Source organism: Gorilla gorilla, chromosome 15, assembly GCF_029281585.2.
Source record: "Gorilla gorilla gorilla isolate KB3781 chromosome 15, NHGRI_mGorGor1-v2.1_pri, whole genome shotgun sequence".
NCBI lineage: Eukaryota > Metazoa > Chordata > Mammalia > Primates > Hominidae > Gorilla > Gorilla gorilla.
The window spans coordinates 121,073,396-121,086,291 of record NC_073239.2 but is presented as its reverse complement, the minus strand read 5'-3'; the positions used below and the strand labels follow the sequence as shown (position 1 = coordinate 121,086,291).

Below are 12,896 nucleotides of genomic sequence, written 5' to 3'. Positions count from 1 at the left end.
AAGCTCCGGGGAGCCGGCAGCGGGAACCATCGGCCGCCCAGCAGGGTGCGGCTGCCAGCAGCCTGATGGGCAGCTCCCAGGAAGCCCAGGGCAAGGAGCGCTCCTCAACCCTACGGGCCCACCGCCAGTTCCTCGCTGGGAATTCCACGGAGTTTCGAGGTGCGCGCCCTCGGGGTGCAGGAGGGCGGCGGCGGCGTCTCCAGGCCGGCAGCGCGCCAGGAGCGTGGGCAACCCAGCGCGCCCCCACCCAGCGGTTCCCACAGCACAGCCCGGCCACGCCCGGCCACCTCTCAGCAGCACTTGGCTCTCCGGCCGAGGGTCTTCCCTGGCAGCAGGTGGAGCTAGCCAGGCCCTGGGGACTGCGGGGCGCGGCACATGGGGCGGCCGACCTGGAGCGCGGAGCGGGTCCGTGGGCTCCCCTGGATTGGTCGCCGGCGCGCCCCTGACTGTGACTCTGACTCCGGGCCGCGCGTGGGACGCTCCGTCGCCGTCGCCGCGCCCGCCGGGTCTAGTGGTCCTAAACATTTCACAATTGCGCTACAGAACTGTTGAACTGTTAAGAACCACTGGACCCAGCGCGCGAGTCCCCAACACCGTCGGTTCGCCGAGCTGTGGAGAGAGGAGCCCCCGACGCCCTTGGGACCGCCCGCGTCGCCTGCGGATCCCGGGGACCGGCCCCTGCGCCCAGATCCCCGCTGGTCGTGCACCCCCTGCCCGGCTGCAGCCACCCGGCCCCGACGCCGTACCGGACGCCTTAGACGCCCTCGCCTGGCGCTGGGGGATCCCAGCCGCCAAGCCCAGCCCCGCCGCGTCCTCGCTGGCTCCGGCGTCCCCTCGTCCCGCGGGCCCCGCGTGGCAGGGCGGCTGAGCTCCGAGCGGCAGTGGCCAGCGCGGCGGCACCTTTTATGCGGCGCAGCCGCCCTTCCCGGCGCCGGAATGTGCCCGCGCCGCGCTGGCCCGACCGGTTTTTCCGGGCGGGGCGGCTCCCGGGCCCATAGGTCCCGCGACTGATCCTCCACGGCCCGGGGACCTGCTCCGCGCGCCCGCGCGGGGGTGGCCCTGACTCAGCGGCCGCCCCGCCCCATCCGGCGCCCCAGCCTCCAGCGCCTGGCCTGGGCGCACCTGGCCTCCCGGGTTCTGGGTCCCCGCCGGGCCACGCCCGAACCGTCTTGTCTGGGCCGGGGGTGCTCGGGCGCACGGAGGGCCCGGGGCTCCACCTTGGCCGGGTCGAGGCCCAGGGTGGCCGGAACAGGTGAGGACCAGCGCCCGACAGGAGCCCAGGGCCGCGCTAGCTCTCCGGTGGGTGTGGGGGCTGGGCTGGACACACCCACCCCGGCCCCTCTCACTTCAAAGGGAACTTCGTGGGAGGGGGAAGGGGAGGGGTAAAGAGAAAGTGAAACTGGAGGGAGGGAGGTTTCTGCTTCTCAGACCCTGAACCCTGAAACCGCCCAGCAGGTTTGTGCTTCTCAGACCCTGAACCCCCACCCCGCAGCCCACAGGGGTAGCCCCGTACCTGCCTCCTCATTTCCCACGCGGGGGGAGGGACGCCCTACCCCCTCACGCAGCAAGGGCCTGAGCCTCGCTCCCCCCACTCACAGCCCAGCCCCGAACGTCCTAGCGCAGCTGGCCCTGCCGGTCCTACCCACTTAGTCACCTAGAGGTGTCCAGGCCTGACCAGTGGCGCCTCCCAGGGACTCTGCTTCAGCAGAACATGGCAGCTGAGGGGAGGGCTCAGGCTCTAGGAAATACCCTAGAGCCCCCTTCAGCACTTGCTCCAAGTCTGGAGCCATTCGTGTGTCTGTATGGGGTTGGGCAGCAGGGTGGTGACCATTCATTCCAGTGCAGGGCGGTGACACGCCATCCCACCACCCGCCCAGCCAGCCAGGAGCCAAGTGCTCAGGAGCCAAGGTGGGCCCCAGACCAGAACACAGCCACCAGATCTGAGGGACCCCCTAGACATTTCCACATGTGCTGTGTGTGGCTCAACCACCGCAGCCACCCTGGAAAGGGAATCAGAAAGGTTTTGTTGTTTTCATTTTGCAGTTGGGGAAACTGAGGCTCAGGGAGGGACAGTGACTTCTGGGGATTGCACAGCTCTTGGTGGTAGAGAAGGGATGACAGGCCTTGCCATCACTGCATCTGTGGGTCTCAGTGCCCGTGTGTGGAGTCCGAGGGGCTGCGGCATGGGGGTGGGGATGGAAGTGGGCATAGGGGAGCTTGAGATCAAGAACAGGAGCTTGGGAGCTCCTCCCCCAACACAACTGCATGGGCAAGAAGAACCCACCTCTCTTCTTTTCTTTTTTGTTTTCTTTTTTTTTTTTTTTTTTTGAGACCTAGTCTCGCTCTGTTGCCCAGGCTGGAGTGCAGTAGTGCGATCTTGGCTCGCTGCAATCTCCATCCTCCCCGTTCAAGCGATTCTCCCACCTCAGCCTCCCAAGTAGCTGGGACCACAGACACAAACCACCACACCTGGCTAATGTTTTTATTTATTTTTTAAGAGACAGAGTTTCGCCATGTTGGCTGTTCTCAAACTCCTAGGCTCAAGCTATCCACCCGCTTCGGCCTCCCAAAGTGCTGGGATTGCAGCTGTGAGCCACCAAGCCTGGCCACCTCTCCTTAATTCTAAGCTCTGGTCTAGCCCACTCCTGGGCGGACTCTTCCTGATGCACAGCCACTTGGATGGGATCTCCTCACCCAGGTGGCTCCCGTGTCCAGCATCCAAGGGAACTGACGAGAGAGGACAGGGAGAGGGTGACAAGTACAAGCACCTGCAGTTCCCACCAGCAGCAGGAAATACTGAGGTGTGACCAGAAGGGGAACTTCCTAGCATACACGAGAAGTCTGGTTACCTCCAGCTGGGGAAGGGCGGTCCTGGAGGGCCCTCAACTGAGGAGTCTGATTTTAGGATAGAAAATGCTGGTAAAAAAGACAGTAGTCATGATGGAGAGGAGATGTTCCCCAGAGATAGCCCTGGGATCCAGGTGATTCGAGATGGGCTATAGGAACCAAGGCCTCCCCCAGCGTGAAATTACCAGGTGTGAGCGGCGCCACCCCACTGTGGGGAGGCGGGTCCCGCGCGCACTGGGCACCCAGCTGTGCCTCATTCCTGAGTCTCCTACGGCCTCACGCCACAGCAAGAGACAAGGCGGCCCTGATTCACAGCCCAGCTCTGCCCTATGCCAACGCAGAGCCCTGGGCGCAGGACGGGGCCACTCTGTGCCTTAGCTTTCTCAGCCATGAAGTGGGATAGACGGGGACCCGGTGCCCTCCTACGGGCACAGTGGGGACGAAACACACCAGCACGGTGCAGGACATGAACGCTCCAAGCCTGTCTGTCCCGGCTGTTCCCACTGCACACCAGAGAGCCAGAGGCCTTGGGGCCAGGTCACTGCCCAGCTCAGAGCCCAGGGAGCCCCGAGCAGTGGCCCTGCACCTCCTGCCACTTCTGGGTGATTCTAGAGGAGTCCCCTTACCCAGGGCCCCTCTGGCCTCTCCCCAAGGGGCACAAAACGGCCCCCAAGGAAGCTCCCAGACTCAAGCCTATGACTCTTCACAGCCTCCTGAGACACTGGCCCAGTCCCGGGGCTCCCTGTGGTAGGGCCCTACATCCCACGAGGGTTTGGAGGGGACTGACAATGGGGGTCTGGCTGCCCAGCCTTGTGAGGAGCTCTCCCCATCTGCCCAGCCCCTGTGGCCCCCAAGCCATCTCTGCCGAACTCCATCAGTGATCCAGTTGGAGAAAGGCCAGCTTGACAAATGCTCTCTGCGGGACAAGCAGGATGAGTGGGCGTTTCTACACTACAGGACACTCACCCTGGGCGTCAGTGGGTGTGTCTACACTGGCAGGTTGGCACCTGCTCTGGGAGGGTGCTGCCATGTGGGCTAACGTGAGCCACCTGCAGCTTTCACAACCTGGGGCTCTGAGGGCCTGGAGCAGCACTGAGTGGGGTGGCGTGAGCAACAGGCTCTGCCCAGCCCCTCAGGAGCTGAGGGAAGCAGGTGGGCCGTGTGCAGGAGCAACCGGGGAGACCAGGTGGGCTCAGCCCAGGGATGCCGGAGGTAGTCCCACCCCTTCTCACCTGCACCAGGCATTTGTCCAGATGCCCCACCGCCTCTCCCAAGGCCCTCCAAGGGTCCCGGCCATCCGGGGACAGCAGGGGCTCCTGGCTCTGGGGCCCGGTGCCACCCTCCCTCCACCTGCAGCCCCTCATGGGCCTCACCAGGGTGAGGAGCAAAGGCTTCCCCGGCCCTGCCACGCTCGCATGGCGTCACCTTTTTGTGCAAGGCCCAGGCACACCTGTGTTGGGGTGAGGACAGCAAGGATGCCAGTGGCAGTACCAGCCAGGCTTGGGAACCAGGCTGAGGAGCCTGGGGTATGCCCAGGTGCCAAGGGCCAGCTCTGGGGTCATGCTTTTGCCCTCCTGGGCCTCCAGTCCAGAGGCCAGCCAAACAGAGGGACAGACAGGAACCGTCACCTGGGCAGGTAGAGAGGCCTGGAGGGAGGCAGCCCCCATGCTCCTCACACCCAGCAAGAAGGGGTCAGGGGCCGGGGGCAGCAGCAGGGAGTCCCTGGCCATCCCAGGCCAGTGCATGCACACATGATGGGGGCCAGGGGTCCACACCCCCGATTTCAGCCCCAGCTGAAAGAAGGCACGAGGCTGCCCTTGGTCTTGGAGCCCCACCTCCACCGGGCAGCAGCAGGGCCCGCCCCACCCGCCCACCTGCCCAGGCTGTGCAACCAGGCAGGCACAGCTCACCCCTTCCCTTACAGGGTGGCCTGGCTCACGGTGGAGGCTGCGTCAGGAGCTTCAGGCAGAGCAGGGGCTAGAATGGTCCCGAGGGGCTCACCACCAGAGTGTGAAGCCCCCTTGACACTCACAGGCTTCCACAGCCCTATGGAGCCCTGGTGTGGCCCTGGCCTGAGAGGGGGGCCGGGTGCAGCGATACTGGGGTGACAGAAAACCAGACAGCAACTGGGACGGGACTGTGAGGACTAAAGAGTTAAGCAGGGGCAGCATGCTCGTCCAGGGGTTGGAGGGCTGCCTGGGGGAGGGGACTTCAAGCTCCAGAATGAAGGCGCAGGAGGTAAGGAGATGGGCAGAGGGTGTCTGGAGGAGGGACCAGCCTGGGCAAAGGCAGGGTGGCAGGAAGGGGGAGGGGCAGCTGGGAAAGGACCGCTTGGCCGAGTCACCTCCGTGCACCCCGCCCCGCCCAGCTCACACTCACAGCTGCCTCCGGAAGGATGGGCCAAGTGCCCCCCGCAGAGACCCCACAGAGCCTGGGCCTGACTCCCCACACACATCCACAGTCCCGGACCCAGACAGAGCCTCTCAGAGCCAGGCTGTACAGACCTGGTGAGGGGATGTCAGAGACTTTATTGCCGTCCTGCCCAACAAAGGCCTTCAGGCTTTACATGAGAGCAGGCTGGGAAGCAGCCCCAGCAGTGCGGTCATGCCTGAGACCCCTCCAGCAGGTCATGGGAGGAAGGAATGGCTTATACTGTAGCAGGACGCCTTCAGGTTAGACACCAGGCAGCACTTCCTGAAAACATGAGGGCTCCTGAGAAGGATACCCAGGTAGTGTGCGAAGGCAGGGCAGAGAGACAAGCCCAGGCACCCCGTCTGTGCGGCACAGCCCAAGAGCCTGAGCAAACCCAGCTTGAGACTATGGGAGGGCCACACAACCGAGTGGGAATGGGGGTGTCAGCTGGGAACTGGCCTGGGAGACAAGCGGAAGCACCCAGCCTAGGGGGTCCCGGTGGGGCAGGGCGCAGGGGCAGGGGCGGGTAAGGGGATGCTGAGCCCTGGCTGGGCCCTCAGTGCTCAAGTCTGGTCAGTTCCTTCAGGAAGCCCTCCCTGACTGCTCCTTTCTCCTTCTCCTCACCTCTAAACTGTGTTCCACCCTGGACATCCCCAGGAGGGGCTCTGCAGACCCTAAACTGGCTGGGACCCATCTCAGCCTCCTCCGGTTCTGTCCCCCTTGGTTACGCTCCCCCGAGCCAGGATCCAGCCCTGCACTAGAAGCTCACTGGGGGGTGTCAGCCCCACCTGGGGTGGGGACTTACTGGGCATGGGGCCTGGGCACCAACCGCACCCTCCAGGCTCTGTAGAAAGGCCACCACTGCCAGGTTCCCGGCTGCCTCTGCCTGTGGGGAAGCAGTGGGGAGGGGCTGCCTTGGGGCCACTGACTAGCAGCCTGGCCCAAGGACCCCCATCCCCAGGATGCCCTCCCCTGTCCCCAGCCCACACACACAGGGCCCCAGCAGCTCCTCCACTCTCGTCACCCCCACCACTCAGAGCCCCGGGAAGGGGACCCAGTCTGTGCGGGTCCTGCATGGGGAGGGCCGGGCATTTGGGGGAGGGGCAGAGCGGGGAGGGGCAGAGCAGTGAGCTGGTGAATTGTCCAGGTGTCCTTCCTGGAGGTGGCAGCCTTTGGAGAGGGTGCAGGGGGTGGGGGCACTCACGACGTGCAGGGCGCTGTGCCCGTCATAGCCCGGCTGCCCCAGGTCAGCCCCTGCCTGCCACCACACCTGCAGGCCTTCGAGGTCGGCCCTGTATGCCAGCCTGGGGGTGGGGGCAGAGGAGGAGTTGTTGGGGCCTGCTGGGCACCTGTCCATCTGCCCACCTGCCTGTCCCCCAGGTGGCCTGGACGCTCTTACAAAGCCAGCCCCAAACAGCTGACCCAGCAGCGACCTGGTCCTGGGGCAGGAGTCACTGGGGGCCATCGGGCAGCCTGGAGCCTGGTTTCACCCAGTGGGTGGGACTGCGACTCAAGTCAAGGGTGCACATGCGCAAACATACATGAACACACGTGCACACACAGCAGCATACACAGCAGCATACATGCACACACACAGGAGCACACAAGCACACACCTACACATGCACACACACACATGAGCATATGTGCACACACATGAGCGCATGCGCCTTTGCACACACATATGCACGCCCACCTGCCGAGCAGCCCACGCCAGTTTCATGTTTCACAACACACCGCTCTTCCCGGGGCGGGGTCCGCAAAGGTGGAAGGAAAGTTTGAGGCAGCCCAGTGGTTCAGAGAGGGGGACACAGGAGGCAACCCAGGATAACGGTTGGCCCTGGACCCCGGCAGACTGCATGGGGGGGTCCTGGCTGGGACAGGGGTCTGGGCCCACCTGCCCTGGAGTGGGGAGCACCTGCCAGGCCCTCGCCAGCTCCTCCTCACCCTGCCACCCTCCTGGGAAGAACTCACTCCCCACCTGCAGAGGCCAGGAGCAGGCCAGGTGGGGACCCGGCAGGGAAGGCTCCACCCACCCATGGTGTGCAGGGGCTGGGGGAAGTGGCCTGGTGAGGAAGGGGCTGCCCCCTCCTCTGGAGGGCCCTTAGGGACTCTGCGCCTACCCAGGAAACAGCAGCAGCCCTGCAGTGGCACTGGGTAATCTCTGCAGCGAATCTGCTGGATGGCCTTACTGGCCCCTCCTGGACCTGCTCCAAGAGGCCAAGCCCCACACACACACTGGCCCCTAGGAAGGCCTGGCCGAGGGGCTCAAGTCCAGCCAGCAGCTCAGGCTGGCCAGGCCCACTTCCAAGCAGAGTCCTGGACCAGGGTTCTGGTCCCAGCTCCCACAGGACCTTACTGCCTCAGTTTCCCCATCTGTCAATGGAGCCAGCAAGTCCTGTCTGGAGTGCAAATCTTGACCAAGTCACCCCGGAAGTCCCTTCAAAAGCAAGACCAGGGGTTGTGGGCTGGTCCCAGAGGAGAAGCCAGAGCTGCTAGTCCTCCTCCTGCTGGGCAGGCGCCTGCACCCACCCCCTCCCAGCCAGTGAGCCGAGCCCCGCCATCACCCACTCCCCAAGCCTGGGACTCTGGACTTACAGGCGCACAGATCCCGCCACTCACAGCACCCCCACCCCAGCCACCACCTGCACCCGGCCCAGGTCTCCTGCCTCCGACTCTCCCTTTTGGGTCCCTCAGAGTCGTCCTGGCCTCGGGCAGCCCAGGCTGGGCACGGGAGGCAGTGCCAAGTCACCAGGCACAAGGCATGCGGTGGGGGGCAGCGATTCTGGCTGTGGCGGACAGAGTAGGATCCCTGCATCCCTGGCCCACCTCCACCCACGACCCACACCCTCGCCGAAGGCCTCCCTGCGCCTCAGTCTCCCCAACAACAACATGATGTCAGAGGGCCTGAGCCTGCCTCGGTGGTCACTCGGCAGCATGAGATCGGAAGGCACACTGGCCACTGGTGCCATGCGGCCAGCAGGGGGAGGCGGGGCCTAGGTCAGTTTATCCCAGGACAGGAACCGCACTGGGGAGAACAGAGCTCACGAGACCTGTCACCTGCCAGGGGCTTCAGCTCCTCTGTGCCCCACCTGCCCCAACCTCCCCAAATGCAGCCCCAGCCACCCTCCAGCCCCTCTCACACCCAACAACCAATTCCCATACCCCTCCTCAAGCCCACCACACACACACACGTGCACCCACACACATGCATACACACATGCACACATGTGCACACAGAGACACCCTTGCTGGACTGTTCGCTCAGCTGAGAACAACTCCTTCCCCTGCCCCATGACATGGTCCAGGGTAGACACCTCTTCCCATCAGCCAGGCTGGTGCACACTGAGGTCAGCGGGCCTCGCCTCTGAAACCCCCACACCCTGACTCACTTGTCCCTCCCAGCAGGTCTGGCTCCGCTTCCCCAAGCTGTGTCCCCCACATCCCTGGAAGAGCAGGTGCTCTAGCTGCACTCACCTGCACAGCTCCGTCCCTGCTTCCTCCAGCTCCTGGGTGGACAGGGAGGCCCCGGCTTCCCGCAGCAACCCAATGACACCCGGATGCCTGTGTGAGAATGAGCATGCTGACCTTCTGCCCTGGCCAGCCCAGCCCCGCTGCACCTCACTCAGGAGCCAGCAGAGCTCATGTCCTGTGCACAGGGACAGGGACCGGCTGGCCCAAGACCCCACAGCCCTAGCCTCAGACAAGGGCCCATCCCCCCATCCTCTGCCTAGGCCCATGTGACATCATCCTGGGATCCCACCACCTCCATTTGTCCAGTACTCCTTCTTAGGGCAGCTGAGGTCTGCAAGGGGTGGGGTCAACTCTGCGGCAGCCCCGCACCCAGCACCCAGGGGAGGGCATTGGTCGGTGCTAGCAGAATAGCTCCTCCCAGGGCAGTCTCCCCAACCCATTCCAAGGGGACAGCCCATTCCAGAGGACAGCCTTACATGAGCTGACCGGCCCCACTGCACACCCAAACGCTGATCACACCCCGTGGTGACCTCCTCAGCCAGGCGCAGGGGACACTGAATCAATCCGGCCGACTGCCCTTGGGGAGGAGTGGGGGCAGGGCACCCGGACAGTGGAGTCTGTGGGGGTGGGGTCGGGGCTCTAGCAAGGAGGAGCAGAGGCACAAAGGCCCCAGGCCGGAGGCCACACAGCCCATTGCACGGGGTGACCTAACGACTGTGCCATAATCGCTGGCCGTGCCCCCACCCCTGCAAAGCACCACAGATCCCCCCGTCACCCCATTTAGGGAGCCTGGGAATAGGTATGAGGCAGTGGCCTCCCCACACCCCACTCAGGCACAGCAGGGCCAGGCAGGCGGCCTCAGGGAGCCTGGCAGCGGAGCGAGGCTGGGAGACCGGTTGGGGGCGTGCTGTGAGCCTCGTCCTGTGAGTCAGGAGGAGACGAGGGGGCGGGACTGTGTGAGCTCATCTCCGCGCCACCCACCCACACCCAAGGACGCCCAGTCTAGAAGCTCCAGTCCGGATCACCCCAGCCCTGCTCGGGGGGACCCTCACAGCCCTGCCCCCTCCTGTCCACCACCCTGTTCTCTCCTATTCTTTTGAGCACCCTGTCAATGCTCACAGGAGGCTGGAAAGAACCTTCTACCCCAGTCACCCACTTCACAAAGGGTGCCACACCCCACCCCAGGGCTCACCGCTGGGGAGGGGAACCCACAGCTGAACACGTCAGGGTCACATGACCCCAGGCTCAGACACCCCGGCCTTCTCTCCATGGGACTCCTGAGCACTCCCTCCCCCAAAAGAACCCAGGGTCCTGCAGGCCAAGTCCTCCCTCCCACAGGGAGGAATCCCCAGGGGCCCTGGGATCTCCGAGCAGCCCATGGGTCTGGGCAGCGGCACCGGCAGACAGGACGTCGGCCTTCCCAGGCTGGGGCTGCTGGGGCAATAAAGAGTAGGAAGGGGAGAGGGGATGCAGATCCCACCAGTGCTGGCCCCGCCCCCCACGCAGGGGCACAGGCACACACTCCGTCTCTGCTGCTGCTCTGGACTTTGGGAAGAGACACCAGCCAGGGCTTGCTGGGTGGGGCAGGGGACCCCCACACGCACTGGCTGGGCCTGTCCTCCAGGGCCCAAGTTGCCTGTCACAGCCCCAGATCTGCTGCCACGTAGCCTGCCTTTTATTGACCGCGTCTGGCTGCTGGGCCGGGACCTTCTGCCCCACCTCCACCCCAGCCCCCATACCCACAGGTGCACAGAGATGCACCGTGTCCTCCCAGCTTTGTCCATAACATTTTAGTTTTCTAGGAACTCTGGGCCGGGGTCTTACTGGGCCCCGGGCTGCGGGGGCAGCCTTTAGGAAGCAGGTGTCCTCCACCTCTCCCAGCCCAGCCCCGGGAGGCTGTTTGAGCGCAGGAGCCCACAGCCTCTCTGTGCCCATCTGTCCAAGGCAGCTCTGTGCAGCCCCTAGCCCCATTACCTGCCCCGCACGGCCAGCAGCAGCGGGCTGAAGCCATCCGTGTCCCGGGTGTTCACGTCCACACCTCTCTGCAGCAGCATGGTGACTGCCTCTGTGTGGCCTCCCCGGGCGGCCGCGTGCAGTGGGGTTTGGCCATGTAAGTCCACCAGGCCCAGGTCACTGCCCTGGAGTGACACAATGACATGCGACCCCTGAGGGAGGCCCAGGCGGGGCCAGGTAGGCCATGGGGAGGGTGGGGTCCTTCTGAGGGTAGGGCCCAGCACAGCCCCTGCGCCACCCTCAAAGCCTCAGTGAGACCTGACAAGCTGGCAGGACAGTCCTGCTGCCCAGTCTGGCTGACAAGGGCTTAGTGTGGTCAGTGGGTGGATGAAAGGCCGTCCTGCCTACAGGGTTCAGAGCCCCCGGGCCAGGCGTGGCTGGGGCTGGGCCCCCAGGGTGGGGGAGGCTCACCAGCTCCACAAGCGCCTGCAGCGCCTCCAGGTCACCGGCATGGGCGGCAACACAGGCCAGGCTGGGCACCAGGGCATTCCGCAGGGCATCTGCCTCCTAGGTGGGGAAGGCGGCAACCTGGGACCCACGCCTCCCTTTGGCATCTGGTGGAACTGGCAGTCCCCGGTGCTGTATGACCCCTGCCAGCCCCCACACAAGGGCCCGCAGATCCCAGGGCGTGGGTGAGAAGGAAGCTGAGCTGCCACGTCGGAAGGCCTGGGGTTGAGCCTCACCACCCCACCCCACCCAGGCCCACCTAGGACCCCTTCCCCTGGAGCTAAGGCCAGGCCACCAGACCACCATCCAGCCCTGTCCCCAACGGGTGTGTGGCCAGTGCCTGCTACCCACCTTCCCAGACTCCCCCGTCTGCTCCCACCACCGTCAGGACGGAATGGTCACCCGCGTAAGGAGATCGTGGGAAGCAGAGCCAGACCCCTCCCCCAGAAGGAAGGCCCTGTTCCCACGGCTGCACCTTCCCAGAAGAGCCACCTGCCCCCAGCACCGGGCACCAGGAACTCCCCAAGACGCCAAAAGGCCGCGGTCCTGGCAGAGGCCCCACAGGGGCCACCACACCCAGCGGGTACAACATGGCCTGGTGACAAGGCTGCTGCCTCTGGCCTGCCTCCCTACAGCATTCAGGCCCTATGCAGCCACCCTAATAACAGGCCATGCACGCCGGTCCTTTCCATCTGCCCATCACCCACCCCAGCAAGTGGCAGTTGCAGCACATGGCTCACAAGACAGGCCCATCCCTGTAGGGGGAAACTGAGGCACTGAGGCACTAAGGCCGGGGCAGGACCCCACGCAGTGGGGAGCAAGGCTGTCTGGCCTGCCAGGCCCCATGTCAGGCCTGGATGTTTGGCCCAGCAGCCAAGGGGGCATGTTGCGGGGTCCAGGGAGGCCCCTTCCCCCTGCAGACCCCAGGCCTCGAAAGCCCCCCTTCCTAGGTCTGGGCACCTCAGTTGTGCAGGGGACGTGCTCAAAGGCTGGCCCTCACCTCCGGGTTCCTCACCTGGAACCCCTGGTGCTCAGAGCCTGGGAGAGCCCAGAGCAAGCACCGCCCCCACTCACCCGCCCTTCTTCTGGACAGGCAGCTCCCGAGGCAGCCCCGCACTAAGGCAGCGCCGCCAGTCAGAAGGCAGCGCCGCCAGTCAGAAGGCAGCGCCGCCAGTCAGAAGGCAGCGCCGCCAGTCAGAAGGCAGCGCCGCCAGTCAGAAGGCAGCGCCGCCAGTCAGAAGGCAGCGCCGCCAGTCAGAAGGCAGCGCCGCCAGTCAGAAGGCAGCGCCGCCAGTCAGAAGGCAGCGCGGCCTGCCGAGCCCTGGCCCCAGCCTCCCTGCTGTGTGCCCACCGCCTGGCCCTTCCTGCCTCCTGCCTTATAGACCCTGCAAACCTTCCTCGCTGCAGACCCCAAACCCTCCTCCTGGGCCCCAGAACCCGGGTGTGCCTAACTGTTTGGGCTCGAGTGATGGCTACAGGGGCTCGTGCCTGCCTGGTGCATCCCAGGGTGACCAAGAGGGTGCACAGCCCCTAGCTGCCACTCAGGCCCGTGTCCCACGCCATTACCTGGCTGCCACTCAGACTGAGGAGCCAGGAGACCCCACGGCCCAGCGTGTTGCCCTGCAGTGAGGGCCGGCACTCTTCCACCGAGGGTGGCGTCATCTCCCCCCGAAGGTCCTTGGTCAGCAGCTGGGGGAGAGAACA

At 65.0% G+C, this 12,896-nt stretch overlaps 1 protein-coding gene and 1 non-coding gene across 11 annotated transcripts in view; one reads left to right on the top strand and one right to left on the bottom strand.

The window, feature by feature from the left end:
* Positions 1 to 478: 478 nt before the first annotated feature.
* Positions 479 to 590, top strand: MIR203B (microRNA mir-203b). Its single transcript, NR_106477.1, has one exon. It is a non-coding gene; the product is annotated as a microRNA mir-203b (primary transcript).
* A 1,878-nt stretch (positions 591 to 2,468) lies between these two features.
* ASPG (asparaginase) overlaps positions 2,469 to 12,896 on the bottom strand; it is a 30,943-nt gene continuing 20,515 nt past the window's right edge. For 3 of the 10 annotated variants that reach the window (XM_019010214.3, XM_063698219.1, XM_063698222.1), the window contains 7 exons: positions 12,759 to 12,881; positions 11,157 to 11,252; positions 10,707 to 10,870; positions 8,736 to 8,822; positions 6,464 to 6,563; positions 6,065 to 6,145; positions 2,475 to 2,727 (listed from right to left, as the gene is read on the bottom strand). In XM_019010214.3, the coding sequence (XP_018865759.1) occupies positions 2,635 to 2,727; positions 6,065 to 6,145; positions 6,464 to 6,563; positions 8,736 to 8,822; positions 10,707 to 10,870; positions 11,157 to 11,252; positions 12,759 to 12,881 (744 nt within the window). In that variant the 3' untranslated portion in view covers positions 2,475 to 2,634. Of the gene's footprint in view, positions 2,728 to 5,344; positions 5,542 to 6,064; positions 6,146 to 6,463; positions 6,564 to 8,735; positions 8,823 to 10,706; positions 10,871 to 11,156; positions 11,253 to 12,758; positions 12,882 to 12,896 lie in introns of those variants that run through there. The other 7 variants (XM_004055769.5, XM_055361694.2, XM_055361699.2 and 4 more) reach the window with 5 other exon arrangements.